Genomic DNA, 20,798 nt, shown 5'->3' with positions numbered 1-20,798 from the left:
CTCATGTAATGCTCTGTTTCTTTTAAAATGTTTAAAATAATACCATGTGATATTACTGTCCAGCACAGTTCAGGAACAGCCGGGGCATTGGCGGCTGGTGAAGTTTAAAGATGGTTGGGGCACTGCTCTGCCTATTTAGCCCCATCGGATGCCAAGCCCTACTAAAAACTAGCTGCATCTCCCGTCATCAATAGGAGGGAGAATAAAAACTGCAGGTAAAACAATTTGAGATATATATTTTTTTCTAACACACACTTATCACCAGTAGTCCTTCCAATGGCAATAACATGTATATATTTTTTTGCAAATAAATAAATTAAAAATAGAAGAATTCGGTCCCAGCAGCTTCTCTGGACCAGCCTCTAGTAAGCCAGGACACTCCGTACAAAAGAGTAGGAGAAACAATGGGGGAGGGGGGGGGGGATTTATCAAAAGTGATGCTGAGCCTTTTCTGTGTAATCTGTGGCAGATGTTTGGCACAATTTATTAAATCTGCCAGATTTTTTAAAATTTTCACTGTTGTTTTTTTTTTTTTTAATGACTTTGTTTTTTCTTCTATATTTTCTTCCCATGATCTTGTGTAATAAGACAGCGCTGTATAAAAATCGTGCCAGTTTTCCAAGGATGTGCTTCGGAGAAATGGTCAGCTCAATCTTTTCATACAGTAGAAAATGTGAATCAAATGGTTTTTGACTAATTTCCAGGAATCCATGCGCACTCACTGTATTATTTTACCAATATAAGAAGAATACAAGTCAGTTTTGCAGGTCGCTAATGGTTTCCAGTCTCTTGTATAATGCGGGTTTGTTTGTATAGAAATGGAAAAAAATTAAGGTTTTGTTTTGTTATTTAAAATGGGGTAACTTGTCCGCAATGAATTTCTTGTTAGGTAATAGAATAGATAAACAAATATCCCATTAATTGAAAATCAATGCTACCAGTGTAACCACACGAACAAAACAAAACAAAAACAAAACACTCCAGCTTGGAAAACTGCAAATCTTGAATTTTAAAGTGTGTTATCAGTACACTATGTGATGCTCCTGATGTGGAATTGAACTTGTGATTTCCTTAAGCTACTGAATAACGAAGCACTTGAACGGAAACAGTAGACAGCACAGTTATAGCAAAAACACAGACGTCCTTGAATCAATCGTAGATTTTGTGAAGTGTGTCATCCTACTTTAGCTTCTGCTGGATGTAGATTTAGATACCGCAAGATTTAACTGAAGCCCAGTTAGAGTTCCCTAGAGCCAATTCCTTCCTTCTAAAAGACCATCTGTAGGTTATAACTGTTAACCAGCCTCAGAATTTGTGTACAATGAGTACCAATTGCTCCCAAGAGATAGGGTTTCGGTTCTCAAAAACCTCATTAAAAAGGTCTTCAGGGGCCCCAATAATAGGCACATACAGCATCATGACAATGAAAGGCTAGCTTTATTTTGGACTGGCCTCGTAATAAAGCTACTGCTGTTTAGAAGAATTGCTAATAAATAATTTTGTTTGTCTTATTTAATTTACCCACATTTTAATTAGCGTACAATCTGTTTCAAGTGACATCCCAATCCAAACATATACATTTTATACAGCATGTGATTTTGTCAAAAAGGGGCTATACCAGCTTAAGGTGGAAACTGGTTTGCCAGAGCTCGGGATGGTGGACACTGACCCAAAGACCGTGTAGGACCTCACTGTGGTGGTTCAAAACTTGCTTCAAAAAAATGCAGGACAAGATCCAGACTATGTCCGATCAGATTATTGGGAGAATTGATGATATGAGCATCCGAATCAATGACCTAGAGAAGAACATTGCAGATCTGATGACACAGGCCGGTGTAGGGGAAGAAAAAGGGGGGCGAACAAGCAGGCTGCCAAACAATGAGAAGAGGCCAAAGACACAGATTTTATACCATCTACAAAGGAAGAGAATCCTTTCCTTTCCAACAGAAATGACTGACGACCCCTTTTGTATTAACATTTGTGATAGGAGGTTTAATTTATCTTTGTATATTTAGATTGTTTTGTATTTTATGATTATTTGTGAATTCATATTTGTTTTTCATATCTGCAGTAAAATTCATGGATAGCTAAAGACGTGACTATCGTATTTAAAAAAAATATATATATATATAAAAAGGGGGGCTATACCAGCTTAAAATGTAAAAAACTAATTTTAAGAGTATGTAACTTAAGATGATAATTCCTGATATTTCTTTCTTTGGAAGACACACATAATATGACAGAAAGCACTGTGACACCCTAATTGTAACTGAACTTGTACCTGGTAATCTAGCTGTAACCTTAATAGAACGAGACGATGTACACGGAACAGACATGTAAAACCTGACTGCTACATTTGCAGATCAAAGCTCAAGTAAGACGTTTGCAATAGGATAATATGCAGATGTTAGTACACCAATTTTAACATTTGCAGATTAACCTAATACGCAAGGAAATGACCCAAGAGTTTCTGATTTGAAAGAAACCTGAAAAATAATCTCCAATAAGATACTCATTTGAAAGAGGACCCAGTGGGATTTCCACGTCTTGATTTCCTAATGAGTTTTTTTTTGATAATGAGACTTGACTGCCAGTTTCTCTGAGCTCTATTATGGCTAATTTGACTCCACTTCATTGTTTCATTGCTTGATAATCATTAACACTAGCCTTTTTAGCCTCACGAGGCTACATTAAAAAAAAAAAAAAATCTTCCTTTTACTGATTTTGACATCTATTTTTTTTCCCCCTTATGACGGACATAGCAGAAAAACCTACATATCATTCACTGTTTAAACAGAACATTCATTACCTGTTAGAGCAATGCAGAGCTATATTTATAGGATAAGTAAGGACTTTCTTTCTGTGGGCTGTAATGCACAAGCTGTGCGAAAAGGCTGTTAATTAAAGAACAATCACCGTGGTGAGTTTCACTCGGGAATTGGCTCTCGATAGAATGGTCATTTGCCACTTACCAGCATACCTATCACAGATTAAAAAAAAGGTGAATAGTGTCAAGAGATGGGGACGCAAAGACTTAATTTGTCAGAACTGCAATTACTTTACTTAAATGCAGCCTTACTGTAAATGGAATTGAGAAGACTAATACACGTTCCAAAATGGTTAGCCTAAAATACAGTTCACACATTTTCATATTTTTATAGGAAAAAGCTCAGGTGTTATTCTCCTACTTCCAAATGTGCTTACTTTTAAATGTATCCAGGACGCCTTACGAAAGGTTATTTTTGTAACTGTGAGAAAAGGTCTAAATCTTTTACTACATCTATATCTGTAGGACGAGGTAAAAAGAATACAATATGTATGATTATATTTCTTTTACATTAGGAGTCGTTCTCCTTAAACCTTTTTTTTTTTCTGTTCTGTTTTGGAGGAGGTTCTGTATCGACACCAGGATTCTGAGTCTTGTAGTGTGTGAAATGCAGGTATATTAACACATATTGACCTACATTAAGAAAAATGTAAATGAGTCACACACTATTTTTGAATACTACCAGGAAGCCATCAGAAATCATGTAATAAATTAACATAAAGCAAATGTAGAGCAGAGCAATTGTAACCTTTCATGTGGTGCTTTAGGACCTGCATCAAAAAACGTAACGCAGTCCACCTCACAGTAATATATTAATTTACCTTTATTTGTTAATTTAAAAAAATTAAACATGAATGTAACTAGGGAGTCACTGGATCAGTTATGCGTTTGTATATCAGAGAGTCTGATGAAGGGCTTCTAAGTCACGCAATGTGTAAGCATCATCTGTCCCTTTCTGGATCCTTTCCTGTCTAATTCTCAAATGAAGTAATAAAGGCAACTTTGTTTATTTTTATATTTCTGTAAAGAAACATTGAATGTGACGGCAGATAAGAACCATTCGGCCCATTTGGTCTGCCCAGATTTCTAAATACTTTCATTAGTCCCTGGCCTTATTTTGTAGTTAGAATAGCCTTATGCCTATCCCACGCATGCTTAAACTCCTTTACTGTGTTAACCTCTACCACTTCAGCTGGAAGGCTATTCCATGCATCCACTACACTCTCAGTAAAGCAATACTTCCTGAAATTATTTTTAAACCTTTGCCCCTCTAATTTATGACTATGTCCTCTTGTTGTGGTAGTTTTTCTTCTTTTAAATATAGTCTCCTCCTTTACTGTGTTGATTCCCTTTATGCATTTAAATGTTTCTATCATATCCCCCGTCTTGTCTTTTTTCTGCTCTATTACCTTGTCTGCCTACCTTTAGGTCATCAGAAATAATTATCCCTAAATCCCTTTACTCAGATGTTGAAGTTAGGACTCGATCAAATATTCTGTACTCTGCCCTTGGGTTTTAACGTCCAAGATGCATTATCTTGCACTTATCCACATTAAATGTCAGCTGCCACAACTCTGACCATTTTTTTAGTTTACCTAAATCATTTGCCATTTGGCTTATCCCTCCTGGAACATCAACCCTATTACATATTTTAGTATCATCAGCAAAAAGACATACCTTACCATCAAGACCTTCTGCAATATCACTAATATAAACATTAAAGAGAATGGCTCCAAGCACAGATCCCTGAGCTACCCCACTGGTGACAAGACCATGCTTTGAATATAGTACATTGACTACAACCCTCTGTTTCCTGTCACTCAGCCACTGCCGTACCCATTCAACAATCTTGGAATCCAAACCTAAAGATTGCAGTTTATTGATAAGCCTTCTATGTGCAACAGTATCAAAACCCTTACTGAAAGCTAGGTAAGCAATTTCTACTGCACCACCCTGATCTATTATTTTAGTTACCCAATCACAAAAATCAATAAGATTAGTTTGGCATCATCTCCCTGAAGTAAACCCATGTTTTCTCTGATCTTAAAATCCATGTGATTTTACATGTTCACCAATCCTATCCTTTAATGTGGTTTCCATTACTTTCCCCACCACTGAAGTAAGGCTTACTGGCCTATAGTTGTCTGACTCTTCCCTACTACCTTTCTTGTGAATGGGCACAACATTCGCTAACTTCCAATCTTCTGGAACTACTCCTGTTAACAATGATTGGTTAAATAAATCTGTTAATGGTTTTGCTAGTACACCACTAGGCTCTTTTAATAACTTTAGGTGTATTCTATCAGGTCCCATTGACTTATTTGTCTTTTCTTTTGACAGTTAAAATAGAACCTCTTCCTCTGCAAACTCAGATGTAACAAAATACTCATTTGTCCTTTTTCCTAACTGAGGCCCCTTTCCTTCATTTTCATCTGTAAATACTGAACAAAAATATTCATTGAGGCAGTCAGCTAGACCTTTATCCTCTTCTACATACCTTCCTTCTTTTGTTTTTAATCTAACTAGTCCTTGTTTTACTTTCCTTTTCTCATTTATGTATCTAAAAAATGTTTTGTCCCCCTTCTTTACTGACTGGGCAATATTCTCTTGTGTGTGTGATTTGGAGGCTCTTATAATTTGCCTCTTTATGCCTAATCGTATAGATCTGTCTGTCTTCTTTTTTTTTTACTATTTTGGCCACATCTGTGGCGTACCACAGTGGTTTCAATTGGATTGAGGTTTTATCACCCTTATGCCCCTCCCCCTCCTAGTTTAAATACATCTTAGCAAAACCTCTCAACTGCTCACTGAGAACATTTGTTCCCTTTTGAGAAAGATGCAAACCATCTCTTTTGTGCAGTTTATTTCCATTCCAAACAGAGCAACCATGAAAAATTAAGCCAAATTCTTGCTCCCCACACCATTCACCAAGCCACAAGTTAAAGTCCCTAATACACATCTGCCTGTCGTTCTGAGTGTTATGCACAGGCAGAACTTCAGAGAATGACAGTGTGGAAGCAACCTGCCGTATATCATTGGCAAGAACACAAACAATTTCCTTTACCCCAGAAACCTCATTGCAAGCCTCGTCATGTGTCCCTAGATGGACAAGTACATCCAATTCCCCTTCCTGCTTTGCTCACTTAACAATATTACAAATATGTCTCCTGTCTCTGTGAGCAATAGCTCTGGGAAGACATCTCACAAGACCACTATCGTCCAGCTCCACACCTCTTATGATAGAATCCCCCAACAACTGTTTTCTATCAGGCCTCACCATAGTCTCCAAGTCTGTCTCCACAACACCACTACACTCAGTGCTTGATACTGTCTCCACAGCACCACTACCCCCAGTGCCAGAGCCTGTCTCCATAACACCACTACACTCAGTACCGGAGCCTTTCTCCATAACACCACTACACTTGGTGCCTGGGCCTGTCTCCATAACACCATTACACTCTGAAAGTACTGAAAATGAATTATGTAGAGCAATATGCCTTTTATCCACAACTCTAAGTCTACCAGATCCTACAGTAGTCCATCTGCCATTCCTAGTATGTCTCTGCGGCAGTGGCTTTGCAACAGTTCCAGCCTGAGTTTGTTTACCGGGTAATTTACAAATCACAGACTTAAAAATCACAATCTCCTGCTGCAATATAGAGAACTGGCTACAGATTAGACAGCATCCAAATCTCAAAAAAGTGGAACGTGAAACAAATGCATAACAACTATTACACTGAACTAAGTCTGCCATTTTAATGAGGTGAGTAATTTAAATCAAACAAATTGTAACTTTTTTTTGTACTCCTGTATACCTCAGATTACCTCCAGTTTATATCCAGAATATCTCCAAGCACACACTTTGAAGCAGCACTTAGAAGCAGCAACCAAGCTATATTAGCCAAGCTAATGACCACAACCCTTATATAACTCCTAAAAGCACCACACACTAGGAATGTTTAACACCTAGGAAGGCCTATGCTTATTTGCACACAATAGCTAATTAACCAACAATCAATAGCAAACACCTAGCTAATCCAATCAAATGCCTTACCAATTACCGACAGGAAATCATACCTTGTGCAATCAGTAACCTTTTCCTACAGATGAAAAGGTTACTTATCTGTAACAGTAAAAAGAAATCTCTTAGTAAAATTTTAGACAGTTGAAGAATCAGTAAAACTCTCCAGAAGATCCCAAGCACACACTTTGAAGCAGCACTTAGAAGCTGCCTGAGGTACCTTGCCTTTTGTAAGCTGGGCTCTGTGCATTTACATTTTTGAATACGATCCATGTTTTAATGTAATAGTTTTGCTGCAGAAAACTGCAGTTTCAACCACTATTCATTCCCGCTACATGGTGAGATTTTGCTTTTAAGTTTATGTGAATTGCAAAGACTCAAAGTTACCAAGACTACAGAAAGCACCCATAGTGGAACTCCTTTTTGGACAGAATTTGAATAACCTTTTAATATCCTTCAGCTATTTTACTCACAAGAAGCACTTGCAGTCAAACTACATTGTACAATAATTCAGCTGATATTTGGTTAGCTTTTAGCTAGTGTGGAGCGCCTATAGTTATGCCTCTTTTGTTTTTTGATGCCTAGATCACAATTTTGCCTGTGGCATCAAGAATACTTTCATTAACCTACATAGCAGGAGTGTGACGGAGTTCCGGTACTCTGACTGAGTACCTCTGCTTAATCTGCTTCCTAGCTGTTGGGGAGGGAATCTGGAATGCTTCAATCCCAGTTGCCAAAGCTTAACTGGTGTCTCTCTGGAGGTTTTCCATCCTTCCAGGCAGGTATTGCCCCCTCTGTCTATTCTGCTGCAGCCTTTCTTCCAGGCAGATATTGTCACCTCTGCCTATTCCTCTGCAGCTCTGCTTACAGTGATTGCTACTGCCTTTACAAAGGCACTTGCGGCTCTCAGGCCTAGCTCTCTTGCTTTATCCCAGGGCTAGAGGGGTTGTGCAGTCTGCCAACAGGTCCGGAGACTCTGTCACTGGGATCCCTAAAAATCCACTCGGGATTTAACTCGGGACTAACCATCATGCGCATTACATAAAGCTTGTTGTGACAAAAATAATTAAATTCAAATAACACATGTCACAAAATATAAAATAAATAGCATAATGGTATATTTATAAAGGGATGGGGCAGACAATAAGCAGCACAAAATATCTCTCCTGCCTGCAAAATTTGCAATATGCAAATCTACCCGAATATGCAAATTACCATCACAAGGAGTATGGCAAATAAATATTTATTGTACTTAAGGTATTCACTACCTCATGTGAAGAACCTTCGATCCTCCATCTTTGTGGATTGCTCCTGACCATTGAAACCGGCTCTGGTCATGCACATGTGTTGTGACTTGGCAATGATGTTTAATGCATTTTGAATGCAGTAAACATAGGTCAGATGCTTCATATTGCATATATCCTCCTTAAAATTAGACACGCATGCCTGGCATTATAAAAAGATTTAGCAGTTGCCCTGTCTTTGCCACCTAGACAAATCAGTGGTTTGCGGAATGTACCGTATATACTCGAGTATAAGCCGAGTTTTTCAGCCCATTTTTTGGGCTGAAAAACCCCCAACTCGGCTTATACTCGAGTCATAGTCTGTATTATGGCAATTTGCATTGCCATAATACAGACTGGGGGGAGAGGGGTGCTGGCAGAGCTGTACTTACCTTTCCTGCAGCTCCTGTCAGCTCTCTCCTCCTCTGCGCCGTCCGTTCAGCACCTCAGTCAGCTCCCAGTGTAAATCTCGCGAGAGCCGCGGCTCTCGCGAGATTTACACTGTGAGCTGACAGAGGGAGCTGCACAGACCGCGCGGAGGAGGAGAGAGCTGACAGGAGCTGCAGGACAGGTAAGTTACAGCTCTGCCAGCACCCCTCTCCCCCCCACTGAACTGCCACTGGACCACCAGGGAAGGAGAGCCCCCCTCCCTGCCATATATCAAGCAGGGAGGGGGGACGAAAAAAAAAAATATAAATAAAATAAGAAATAATACAAAAAAAATAATAATAATAAAAAAAAAAATTAATAATAACAAAAAAAAAGGGGTATAAGGACCACTATGGGAGGGAGGGGGGGATAAGGACCACTATGGGAGGGAGGGGGGGGATAAGGACCACTATGGGAGGGAGGGGGGGGGATAAGGACCACTATGGGAGGGAGGGGGGGGGATAAGGACCACTATGGGAGGGAGGGGGGGGGATAAGGACCACTATGGGAGGGAGGGGGGGTATAAGGACCACTATGGGAGAGAGGGGGGGTATAAGGACCGCTATGGGAGGGAGGGGGGGGATAAGGACCGCTATGGGAGGGAGGGGGGGATAAGGACCACTATGGGAGGGAGGGGGGGATAAGGACCACTATGGGAGGGAGGGGGGTATAAGGACCGCTATGGGAGGGAGGGGGGTATAAGGACCACTATGGGAGGGAGGGGGGGATAAGGACCACTATGGGAGGGAGGGGGGGGGATAAGGACCACTATTGGAGGGAGGGGGGGGATAAGGACCACTATTGGAGGGAGGGGGGATAAGGACCACTATTGGAGGGAGGGGGGGATAAGGACCACTATGGGAGGGAGGGGGGGTATAAGGACCACTATTGGAGGGAGGGGGGTATAAGGACCACTATGGGAGGGAGGGGGGATAAGGACCACTATGGGAGGGAGGGGGGGGATAAGGACCACTATTGGAGGGAGGGGGGGGGATAAGGACCACTATGGGAGGGAGGGGGGGTATAAGGACCACTATGGGAGGGAGGGGGGGTATAAGGACCACTATGGGAGGGATGGGGGGTATAAGGACCACTATGGGAGGGAGGGGGTGGGATAAGGACCACTATGGGAGGGAGGGGGGTATAAGGACCACTATGGGAGGGAGGGGGTGGGATAAGGACCACTATGGGAGGGAGGGGGGGTATAAGGACCACTATGGGAGGGGGGGGGTATATGGACCACTATGGGAGGGATGGGGGGGATAAGGAACACTATGGGAGGGAGAAGGGGGATAAGGACCACTATGAGAGGGAGGGGGTGGGATAAGGACCACTAGGGGAGGGGAGGGTAAGGACCACTAGGGGAGGGGTGAGTCAGGACCACTGGGGGGGGGGCGGTGAATGAACACGGGGGTGGGGAGGTAAGGACCACTGAGGGAGGAGGAGGGGAAGTCAGGACATATGGGGGGGGGAGGGGGCGGCAAAAAATTTTTTGCCTACGGCGGCAAATATCCTTGCACCGGCCCTGCACACACTGCATTCACACACTGCATTCATACACACACACACTGCATTCATGCACACACACACTGCACTCATACACACACGCTGCACTCATACACACACGCTGCACTCATACACACACACATACGCACACACTGCATTCATTATACACACACTGTAAATAAATATTAAATTAATATATTTTTTTTAGGATCTAATTTTATTTAGAAATTTACCAGTAGCTGCTGCATTTCCCACCCTAGTCTTATACTCGAGTCAATAAGTTTTCCCAGTTTTTTGGGATAAAATTAGGGGCCTCGGCTTATATTCGGGTCGGCTTATACTCGAGTATATACGGTATATGTGCAAGGATAGCGCCATACAGTATTTCCCTCTGTCTCGTGCCACAAGTGTCTCTTCTCCAGATGTAAAGTGGCTTCAGTGGAGTCTTCTTCTGATATTGTGCAATCCTTCAATCCATGGTCTTCTGTCACATGATACAATGTATGGAGAATTGAGGATATGGCACTGTGGGGATGCTCTCACTGCTCTCTACTAACGTTGTGGAGAGCTGGGTGTCTGTATAGACTGTGTGGAATCTTTACACTACATGTCCACCTGAAATTACGTTGTCATAATTTTTTTAATGCCTTTTCTAGCCTGTCCCTTTGTTGCTGGGGCCCACTGATGTTGGCTCTGAACCGTTCGATATATATATATATATATATATATATATATATATATATATATATATATATATATATAGTTGCTGTATGTCTGCACTCCAGCATATATCTTCATTAATGCCTGGTGCTTGTCCGTAAAAATATACATGTGAAAAATGATAGCACTCAAAGGTCTTGTTAAAGGTAAAAAAGTAACTTAACTTTTATTCAGGTTGTTGCCAGTAAAAAAGGTCAACGTTTCAATTCCAATATGAACTTTCCTCAGGAAACTGAACTGAAACGTCAAACTGTTTTTACTGGCAAAAACCTGAATAAAAGTTATGTTTTACTTTTTTACCTTTAACAAGACCTTTGAGTGCTATCATTTTTCACATGTATATATATATATATATATACACACAAATCAAAATATTGCTCCAATGAAGTAAAACTTAGCTTTTATTGCTTTACATGAACAAAAATCGACGATTCAGTGTGCCCCAGCAGACTTTCATCAGGATTAACATACAGTAAAATCGTACATCAATATATGCCATATGCCAAAAAATTAATTAACTCACCCCACCAATGTGTACTATATATATATATATATATATATATATATATATATATACACACACCTAATCTTTACTGTACATCCATTGTATGAAACACACAATATCTCTCTCTGTACACTAGCTGGCAATTTGATTGGTTTTTATAGTACAACGAGAAGAACAATTATTATGATTTCATGCAAATAATATTCGCACAAAAAGTAGCAGTATCTGGTGCTCAAAACTAATTGAGTCTCAACCGTAATCAATATCATGGTCTGAACTCTTCATTCCAAACGGTTTCATTTGGGAAGCAGTGTATCTGGAAGATACAGAGAAAACAGGTCTATGTGTAAAGGTTGTTCAGTGTCATTTTCTTTTTACACTGTCGTGTTGCATTAATACAACGTGTGCAGAGAGCACGGAGAAGGTGGCAGTAATTAAATAGCCTTACACCACTGAAATTCTTGACTTTTTGCAACCTTTGACAAAGCACAAATATACTGGATCACCCTCATTAACCTTCATTATTGCTAACCTAGAGAAAGTACTGCAGGTGTTATAGTAATAATGATTAGTATTTCTGTTGACTTAAACTGAACAGACAAGAGTAAAATCATGAAACTTGCTGTTTAAGTAGTTTTCAGAAGCTCTGAAATAAATATCTGTTTCTCACAATGAAATACCTATTTACCCTCCTGGACCCTTCATGGCTGTCCATTATGTGGACCCAGAATCCAATGCTGGGATAATTCCATAGTGTCTTCCTTCTCTGGGATGCTGGGTAAAGCTTACGGATACTCCTGATCAACACCTGTTACATAGTAATTCACACATGTATCATACTATGAAAGAACACTAGGGTGTCTTAGTGAATCTTTCGATTTTGGACCCACCTATGTTACCTATAAAAATAAATAAAAAAGGTTTTACTTATCCTTTTTCCAGCACTGAGACTCCCACAGTGCTGTAGCCCACTTCACCTCACATCACTTTCTCGTAGATCGTCCAATCCAATGGGGACGAGGTGCTTGTGTCCAGTCAAATGTTCCTCATAGGAAAGCACTGAGTTCAATGCTCACTTGTGAGCTGCATTTGATCACATGATCATTGTTCCAGTTAGTTGTTCCAGGGGATCTGCCTCCAATGGCTGTCTCAAAGACAGCCACAAGAGCTGTGTTTAACCCTGCAATGTAGAGTTACATGGTAGAGTTAAAACTACAGTGCTTGCCAGCAGGCGGACACATGGCCTGGAAAAATTCCGGTGGTATACCATGGACGAGACCGGGGCTTCCCAGCCACACTACATGACTAGCAGCCTCCACAGACTTGGCCCCAAATAGGCTTGTACCCACCGCTACACTATACCCATGTTCTTCCTTTGTCATAAATAACTGTAAACCTGCAAGATGCCCTTCGGCACCTATGTTTCACTAATGATGTCAATGCTGTTACCATTATTGTCACATGACTGTTTATATACGTCAAATATTGTTATGCATAACACTGTCTACCACTCAAGCAAAAATAAAGAATGAAAAAAATAAAAATACTACAGTGCTACCGCACCCGGACCATTTCATTAAAATGAAGGCGTCTGGGTGTGCATTCAGTAGTTGACAATAAATATCCTTCTAGACAAATATCCTAACAAATGTGGGCGTTCTTTTCTTCCTGAACGAGGTTCAAAAACGTGATAGAAATGATAAACAGATCATGCAATATATAATTTTTTTATATATTTATATAAAACATATTATGACATCAAATCTTGATACTTACAGTCATTTCGCAAAAAGTTATTTAGAAGTTGGAATAATGGGAAACTGTCCCAGGAATCATGTGGTTGCACTTCTAATGCGGCATTCATGTCCACTGAGAACAGAGCCCAGAATATCTCTGCATGTTCTGCTATTAGATCTGGCCATGACGAAAACGCCTAAGTACAAAGTTCACAATGGGAGAAATCAGTAAATTCTTTATAATAGCTCTTGCAATAACAAATTCACATAACACAATAGCCTCATTTAACACTATCGCTACTGATACAGACACAGAACTTGCATGTTTACGCATCTAAACTGGAAAAGCTTTATAGAATGTTCATCACTATGTTAACCAGATTTATAAAGGTATCTATCGACATATATATATATATATATATATATATATATATATATATACACACACACACAATTTAAAAATGGTGTTATACAGAAACATGAAAAGCAAAAAAAATCTTTTCAAATTTAACAAAAAAAGTATACATATGACATATGACATTAAAACCAACGAATAGTCAAAAAAAAGATTACAACTATGAAGCACGATGTTATGTTATGTATGCAGGACTACAATAGCTTAAAATATTATTTAAAAATTAAGATATTAAATTCCCACAGGATAATTGAAAGTCACAGACTCTGGGTAAGATGAGCAGTTTATAAGCTTCTGTACAACTTTACAAATGTAGAATAAACAGACCAAGAAAGCAGAGTGGGAACAAAATGTAGGTGAACACAGAGGGACAGCAGAATAGCACGTGGAAACAAGCAGATTTCTCTACAAATGGACAAAGGATACAGGCAAAACAGGACCCTAAGCAGCATATAGATTAACAAAAGGGTAACCCAGATGATCAAAGATGGCTGGCCGTACAGATGTCAAGGACCTGCATGACAATTTAAACTTTGATACATAGTTTATCGCTTCAAGTTAAAAGAAGGCAGTAGGGTTTTTGAAAAACTTTGGCTAAAAAATTTTTTGGTTTTTTTAGGTATGTGTTTTGCCATTTAAAAAGAAATGTTTAAGCTTTCTTTTCAGATTTAGGCCAAAATTATATATTTTTGATAAACCTTTGAAATGTTTTTTTTTTTTCAAAAATTGTTAAAATTCCAATATCCCTATATACAAAAAAAATGACATTTATATAAATAATAAAATAAAAAGTGTTCCAAAAATATTCAATTATTTGAAAAGATTATACAAAAATATTAGACACCTCGGGGCAACTGATGCATATTACCTTGACTCCCAAGATATTGTCCATATGGATTCAGAAGAACAAAATGGAATGCCTAAGTGTTCATGTGCTCTTAGTGCATTTTTTAAGCAGATGCCTGGAGCATTATGGGGAGATGTTGATGCTGGAACTAATAAGTGCTGCTTAGGTTTGTTGTTTTATACTTACCTCTGTATAACTTGTCACCTCAGTAAACATCTCAATAGTGTTTATTGGTGGGAAGGGGGAAACAACTGCCACTACCAGAAAGATTCCCGACTCTTCCTCTTTATGGCTCTGAGCACATGCCACTACATGATTTCAGTAGATCACATCGGATACTTACCATACATGAGCAGTTGGAGACAGCCAGTACTAGTTAAAAGCAGTAGAATCTGGTACCAGGACCACTGGAAAGCTGATACCAGAACAAATGAGCCGCAGACAGAAGAACATAAAACATTTGAGCAAGACACAAGAGACACAGAAGCTAGGACTTGGATAAATCCAAAAACAATGTACAGAGCACGCTCACTATATGAATGGCTTATGGCATTAAAGCACTGTGTAGTCTGCATATTTAATAAATAAAACGTGGAGAAATTATGTGCGCATGGTTATAGTTTCCTTTTTAAAAATGTCCAGGCTTTAGAGCAATGTCCCCCCTAACCTTTGAAGACAGGGGAGCAAATTCCATACAAGGAATTCGTCTAGCATATAAGAACCATTTAATGTGCAAAATGTCGACACCAGACGCGTTCTACCACAGAGGTCTCCTTTGCACTAGTGCTGCTAGAGTGGGCACTTGCTTGTGGTCTTATCAAATGAAATGGCTGTTGCGAAATTCGGGGTCTACTGTAACAAGCCAGTGGTTAAGAACCACTGTTCCAGAGTGATCTGTTACATCTCAAGTAACAGTTAGCCTATTTACATCATGATATTTTTTATTTGAAAGCCAGCTAATACGAGTAAGAAGAAATTGTTCAAAAAACTCAGATTTTAGAGAACAAGCTGAGCATTTAAAAAACAAATTTGTGGCAAAGAAATACGAAACAGCATTGTTAGACAAAGAAATTAAAGAAATAGGAAAAAAGAATAGAAGAGATCTGATAGCTTCTAACCCCAAAAAACAGTCTAAGGATAATTACAACTTTTCCTTCATTACCCAATACAACACACAACACTGGAAAATAAAAAAGATCCTCAATAAACATTGGGACATTCTACGTAAAGATCCCATTTTAGGTAAAGTTTTACCAAAAGAAAACACCAGTCATCTTTAAGAGAACGAAAAATCTAAAAAATGTATTAGCCCCAAGCTATGCTTTGAAAATTCCACGTAAAAGTATGACTCTAAATATTAGTGGCTTCACCCCTTGTAACTCATGTAAAGCATGCAAAAATCAAAAAATTTATACAAAAAAAAAAGATTTACAAGCTTTGCTACAAAAGAGAGATTCAAAATAAAATCTAATATCAATTGCAACACAAGAAATGTGGTATATATGCTACAATGCCCCTGCGGGAAACAGTATGTGGGGAGAACATGTAGAAAATTAAAAGAGAGAATACTGGAACTGGAATATATATTTCTTTTGTGATTAGACTTTTTTTTCTTGAATTCAAACACGCAGAGGGCAAAGCTCGTTGTTAAATCCCAACACGTGCTTTAATGATTCATGTACTGTGGGCACACAGTGCACATCCATTGAAATCTCAAAGCACTACTGAATTTTGGAACCAATAATTATGATAAAAAAACAAAAAAAAAAAAAACGTTTACGCATAGCCACCTACCTCTTTCCCCTAAAGCAATCCATGTGTTAAAACGTTGCAAAATAGAAAACAAATGGTATAAATATTAGCAGAATAACAAAGACTTTCATCAGTCATAAGATGCAGACATAGAGTAAAAAAGTCAGATTGATGACAGTTTGAGGTCCCTTTTGGTTTTAGAAAGATATTTCCCCCTTTTTTTGTACTGCGATTCACATCTGAAATAAATGGCTAAACTATATAGCAAAGACATAATGATCTACTGTCACAGAGTTATTTTTTTAAACTACCTACATGCATTTATTCTAACTTACACATACTAACACTGCTAACTTACTAAATATAGCTTGCATCACAACTTCTGTAAAAAAAATGAATATGAAAATACATCGACAGTGATCTTTCTAGTTCAGAAACGTTTACTCGTGGGGTTTTTAACTTCCACATTCCAGGGACAGATGTTTCTTCAGTGTAAAATAAAATTTGAAGTTCACACATGGCAGATGCACGTTAAAAAACAAAATATACAAAACTGCAAATCATTTACGTTGTGCGAGTTAAGCCAGATGTTTTAAAGTATTTCACATTTTAACAATATAACAGGCTATCATCATATCTCATGATTGACATTCTAAACTTTTTGTAACTTTTTTTAATTACTTTTTTTTTACTAGAACAATATGTAATAAAAAAAATCACAAGAATTTTAAGGGAAAAACACAATTTAAAGTATCTTTTTTATCTATGTAACAGAAGAAAAAAAACATACAATTTTTTTTGTGATTTAAAAAAAAAACAACAAAAATCAATTTATATATATATATATATATATTTTTTACTCCATCAACATTACCCAAATTGATTACAATTATTTTATTTATTTTCATTGCGTTACTTTTAAACTCATTTTTCCGTGAGTGCAAAAGTTCCCTTACACGTTCTTACTTCAGAGTGATGCTCCTCATTTTGTTGAAGAACCTCAATGCACAGCTCGGCTAAGTGGATTACCTCTTCAAGTTTTCTGGAAGCAGTTTCTTGATTCATAATTTCTGTATGGGAAAACCAGTACAAAGTAGCACTTATTATAGCGATCTCTTATAGCTTTTAGCACATGCCTCCCAAATGTCCATATTTAGGAAGGACAGTCCCGGGTGGAGAGTCTCAGCGTACAATAGAGCTCCACGGCAATAATGCTTACAGTAAATTGTTTAGAAATCAGTCTGTTTATATAAGATACATTGTTCTTGTTCTAAATTATATTTTAGTTACATTCATAGTTATTAGTAGGTCAACTCAAATTTTTGAGAACTGAGACAAGCACAGACAGCATTTTTGAGACCAAAATCGCAAGATAATCAAGTTTCATCTAGGGACTGGACATAACAAGGTGCTGCATAGTAGGAGGATAATATAGTCATTAGAATTATAAGTGGACCTTTGTGATTCACTAAGATATGTTCTCACATACAAGGAAGTTATGGTAGGGTTAAACTAGATTTAGGTTAAAATAAAATAATCCGTTCTTGCGGATTACTTACACCTTTCTTGGTAAACTATAGCAATCCCAACATGAATGTAAAATTAAATACCTACATACTGCGATAATGAGGGCAAAAGTTTCACTTAGAATTGATATATATGGCAAATTGTGGGCAGTGTAAGAAAAACCTCAAGACAATTAATGGATGCCACTGATATACAACCCCAAGCGAAATGTACACACAGATTCTAGAGTTAGGCATTTCCAGTTGTCATCCTATGGTGATACCGACTAGGGCGTTCACCTAATATTTTTAGATAAGCTTTTCAGATGATGTTACAAATTTGCATGAACGTCTAAAATGATTTTTTTTTTTTAAATAATAATATATATATATATATATATATATATAAATAAATATCAATATAAAAAAAGTATTAACGTATTACAATATTTTTCTAAATATTAATTTGAAAAGTTTTTCCAAAAATATTTAATTATTTGAAAAGCTGATCTGAAAATAATATATCTTTCATAGTAAATCTGGGCTCTTAAAATTTGTGATCGTATAGACCATGGGCCTACAGCACTCTTTTGTAACAAGCTACGTAGAATGCTACTTTAAATTCAATAAAATGTAAGAGGTAGCTTTTCCTGCCTATAATTACTGTACTGATGGAAAGGGAGTTACACGGATTTCTTGAATACATATACAGTGATAGAGAAATACTTTTTATTGCGAAATTATAAAAGGACAGACAATAAGAGAGCTGCCTGAGTCCACATCATTTGCATCCGTCACATTTTACTAAAGCAAGGTTTAGGGAGTCATCTGCACTTTGGAAAGCATAGACGGTTTCGAAATGTATTCTTCTAGTTAATCATTTCTTTCCTTAACATAACTCAAAAAATGGCAACAAAATCTAACAAAGACAGCACCACATTTAGATAAGAAATACAAACATGTTGCTGGTATTTTAGTATTTAGTTCCATTTTGTTCCAAATAATCAGAATGTGGCAAGTATACAATCACACATACAGAATCTTTCAATCTCTTTCCAAGGCCAGCGACACAATGACAAATAGGCACTTCATGCACCCATTCAGCTTCGCCTTGCAAGACTAGACATTGTTGGCTATTGAACAAATCCTCTTTAATAACAGGCAACATTCCGTGAATTCCTCTTAATCAATACAACACTGAAAAGCCAATGCTTAAGGCTCTTCTCAAATGGGTCAATCCACATGTAAAGCCAAAGATAAGCATCTATGCTGGGAAGGTAGATAATAATAAAATGTGTCATTTAAAATAATATTTTTTGAAATTTACAAACATGTATTGCATTTGTTATATTATATTGCATTGATAATGCGTACGTTTTTATAAACTGCCCTGAGGTCAGGGAGCCCAAACTTATAATAATAATATATTAGGCACCCCAAAAGTATTATAATAACTTAAAATAATACTTATTATTATTATAAGACATTTGGGGTGCCTAATATATTATTATTATACGTTTGGGCTCCCTGACCTCAGGGCAGTTTATGAAAACTTAAAAAGTTTGTACATTTGTAAAAACACAATAAAATATTATGGTGTTTTTTTTATATACCAAGTAATAAATAGTTTCTACCTACGTACCTACCTACCTCTTTCTCGAGTTCCTGATTCAAGTACATGTGCCCTTTTTGGGACTTCAATCTCTGGAGGAAGATCCGTGAGGAGACATATATGCCCTACAACCCCAGAGCCAACTTTTAATGGGCTCTGAAAAGTGTGAGTGTTTTGATTTCTGACACCTATTCACATATTGTGTATACATATTACACTATGTTGTGTTCTGTTTTTACTTCTGTATAGGACATTTAATTACCTATTCAATAATTATAAGAAGAATATTTATAAAAGTAAGATCTTATATATGTGTGCGCTTATCACCTTTTTGGCTTTATATGAATTAACGTTTTAAGTGCATTTCGTGAAAATACACTTGGGTGATTTAGCAGCACTAGATTTTCTACTCTGGAGCGCAACCTATTTCTTTTGTTTTGATATATTTGTAAATTTGCATTTTTTTTCAATTAATATTCTAATTTATAATACCCAGTTTTAGATTTCTTATTATATAGCACATATGCATTTTTTTACACACACACACACACACACACACACACACACACACACACACACACACACACACACACACTCTAAATGTAGACTTATCAAATTACATACATACTTATAAAAAGTCATTAAGTCCTATTACACAAACATATATACATACAGGTATATATTCATAGAGATCATGATCAGTTTGAATAGATTCTGAGCTTTATGAATAGAAGCCTGGGTCTCTCTGTGTGCCATTGACTATTTCTTTGTTTTCATACTTATTGTCTTTGCTGTGTTGATTGTTTTGTGGATAACATTTTGAAATCCTTAAGGTACTTGAACAGGGCATGAGTTACATTGTAATTGTCAAGCCAAACTAGTTAACTCAGTCTGATCCATTTAACGTTTATGTGCCAATAAATGATTTGCCGCACTACTTTTTAATGGCATTGTCAATAAATGAGTGCCACGTGGAAGAACTGCACATTTATGTTATAAAATGTTCTAAGGCTATGAATAGCAGCTAAACAATCTACAACATAATAGATCTGGTCTCCACTACGAATGTATGTTCAAATACAGTAAAGAAAAACAGTCACCATTCGTAAAATGTAAAATATTTTATATTATAAGCATTTCAGCCAATGTGTGTATTATTTTGTAACCTATACATGTGATTAAAAATAAAAACCTTTATATAGTGGGGGTTTGGGTTTACTGGATTTTATTTATTATTATTATGCAACAAATGCAGTGATGGTGCTGAAATTCAACCAAGTGTATTACCGTCCACTTTGGCTTGAGATGGAGGCTAGCAAACTCTCTCCGCATTTGATAAAATATATTTTATGGTTGCTTCCATTTCAGCGCACAATGTTGGTGGACATGTTTCTTACAACCAAGACCACCATTAAGGTGTGGAACATACTATATCGAGAAATTCACGCTTCTGCTGTCTGGTCTAGAGCCGCTCCTGTCAGAATAAAAACTAGTTATGCCTGAATAAGATGCAGAATATTGGTCCTCCCATTCAATTTGTTGTGTTAATGATTTTTTTTAATCTTTGAATTTTTTGAATTTCTATTCAAATCTGTACTTTTTTATAAAATGAAAAAATGTACATTTACATATTACATATA

General features: G+C 37.5%; 1 protein-coding gene across 7 annotated transcripts in view; it reads right to left on the bottom strand.

Annotated features, from left to right (window-relative positions):
- The window catches only part of CADPS2 (calcium dependent secretion activator 2), a 416,067-nt gene that overhangs the window by 96,620 nt on the left and 298,649 nt on the right, over positions 1 to 20,798 (bottom strand). For all 7 annotated transcript variants that reach the window (XM_063446829.1, XM_063446831.1, XM_063446824.1 and 4 more), the window contains exons 17-18: positions 17,008 to 17,111; positions 13,068 to 13,224 (exon numbers count right to left, since the gene is read on the bottom strand). In XM_063446829.1, the coding sequence (XP_063302899.1) occupies positions 13,068 to 13,224; positions 17,008 to 17,111 (261 nt within the window). The remainder of the gene's footprint in view (positions 1 to 13,067; positions 13,225 to 17,007; positions 17,112 to 20,798) is intronic.

Source organism: Pelobates fuscus, chromosome 3 (assembly GCF_036172605.1).
Source record: "Pelobates fuscus isolate aPelFus1 chromosome 3, aPelFus1.pri, whole genome shotgun sequence".
Classification (NCBI taxonomy): Eukaryota; Metazoa; Chordata; class Amphibia; order Anura; family Pelobatidae; genus Pelobates; species Pelobates fuscus.
This window is presented reverse-complemented; position numbering and strand designations above follow the sequence as displayed.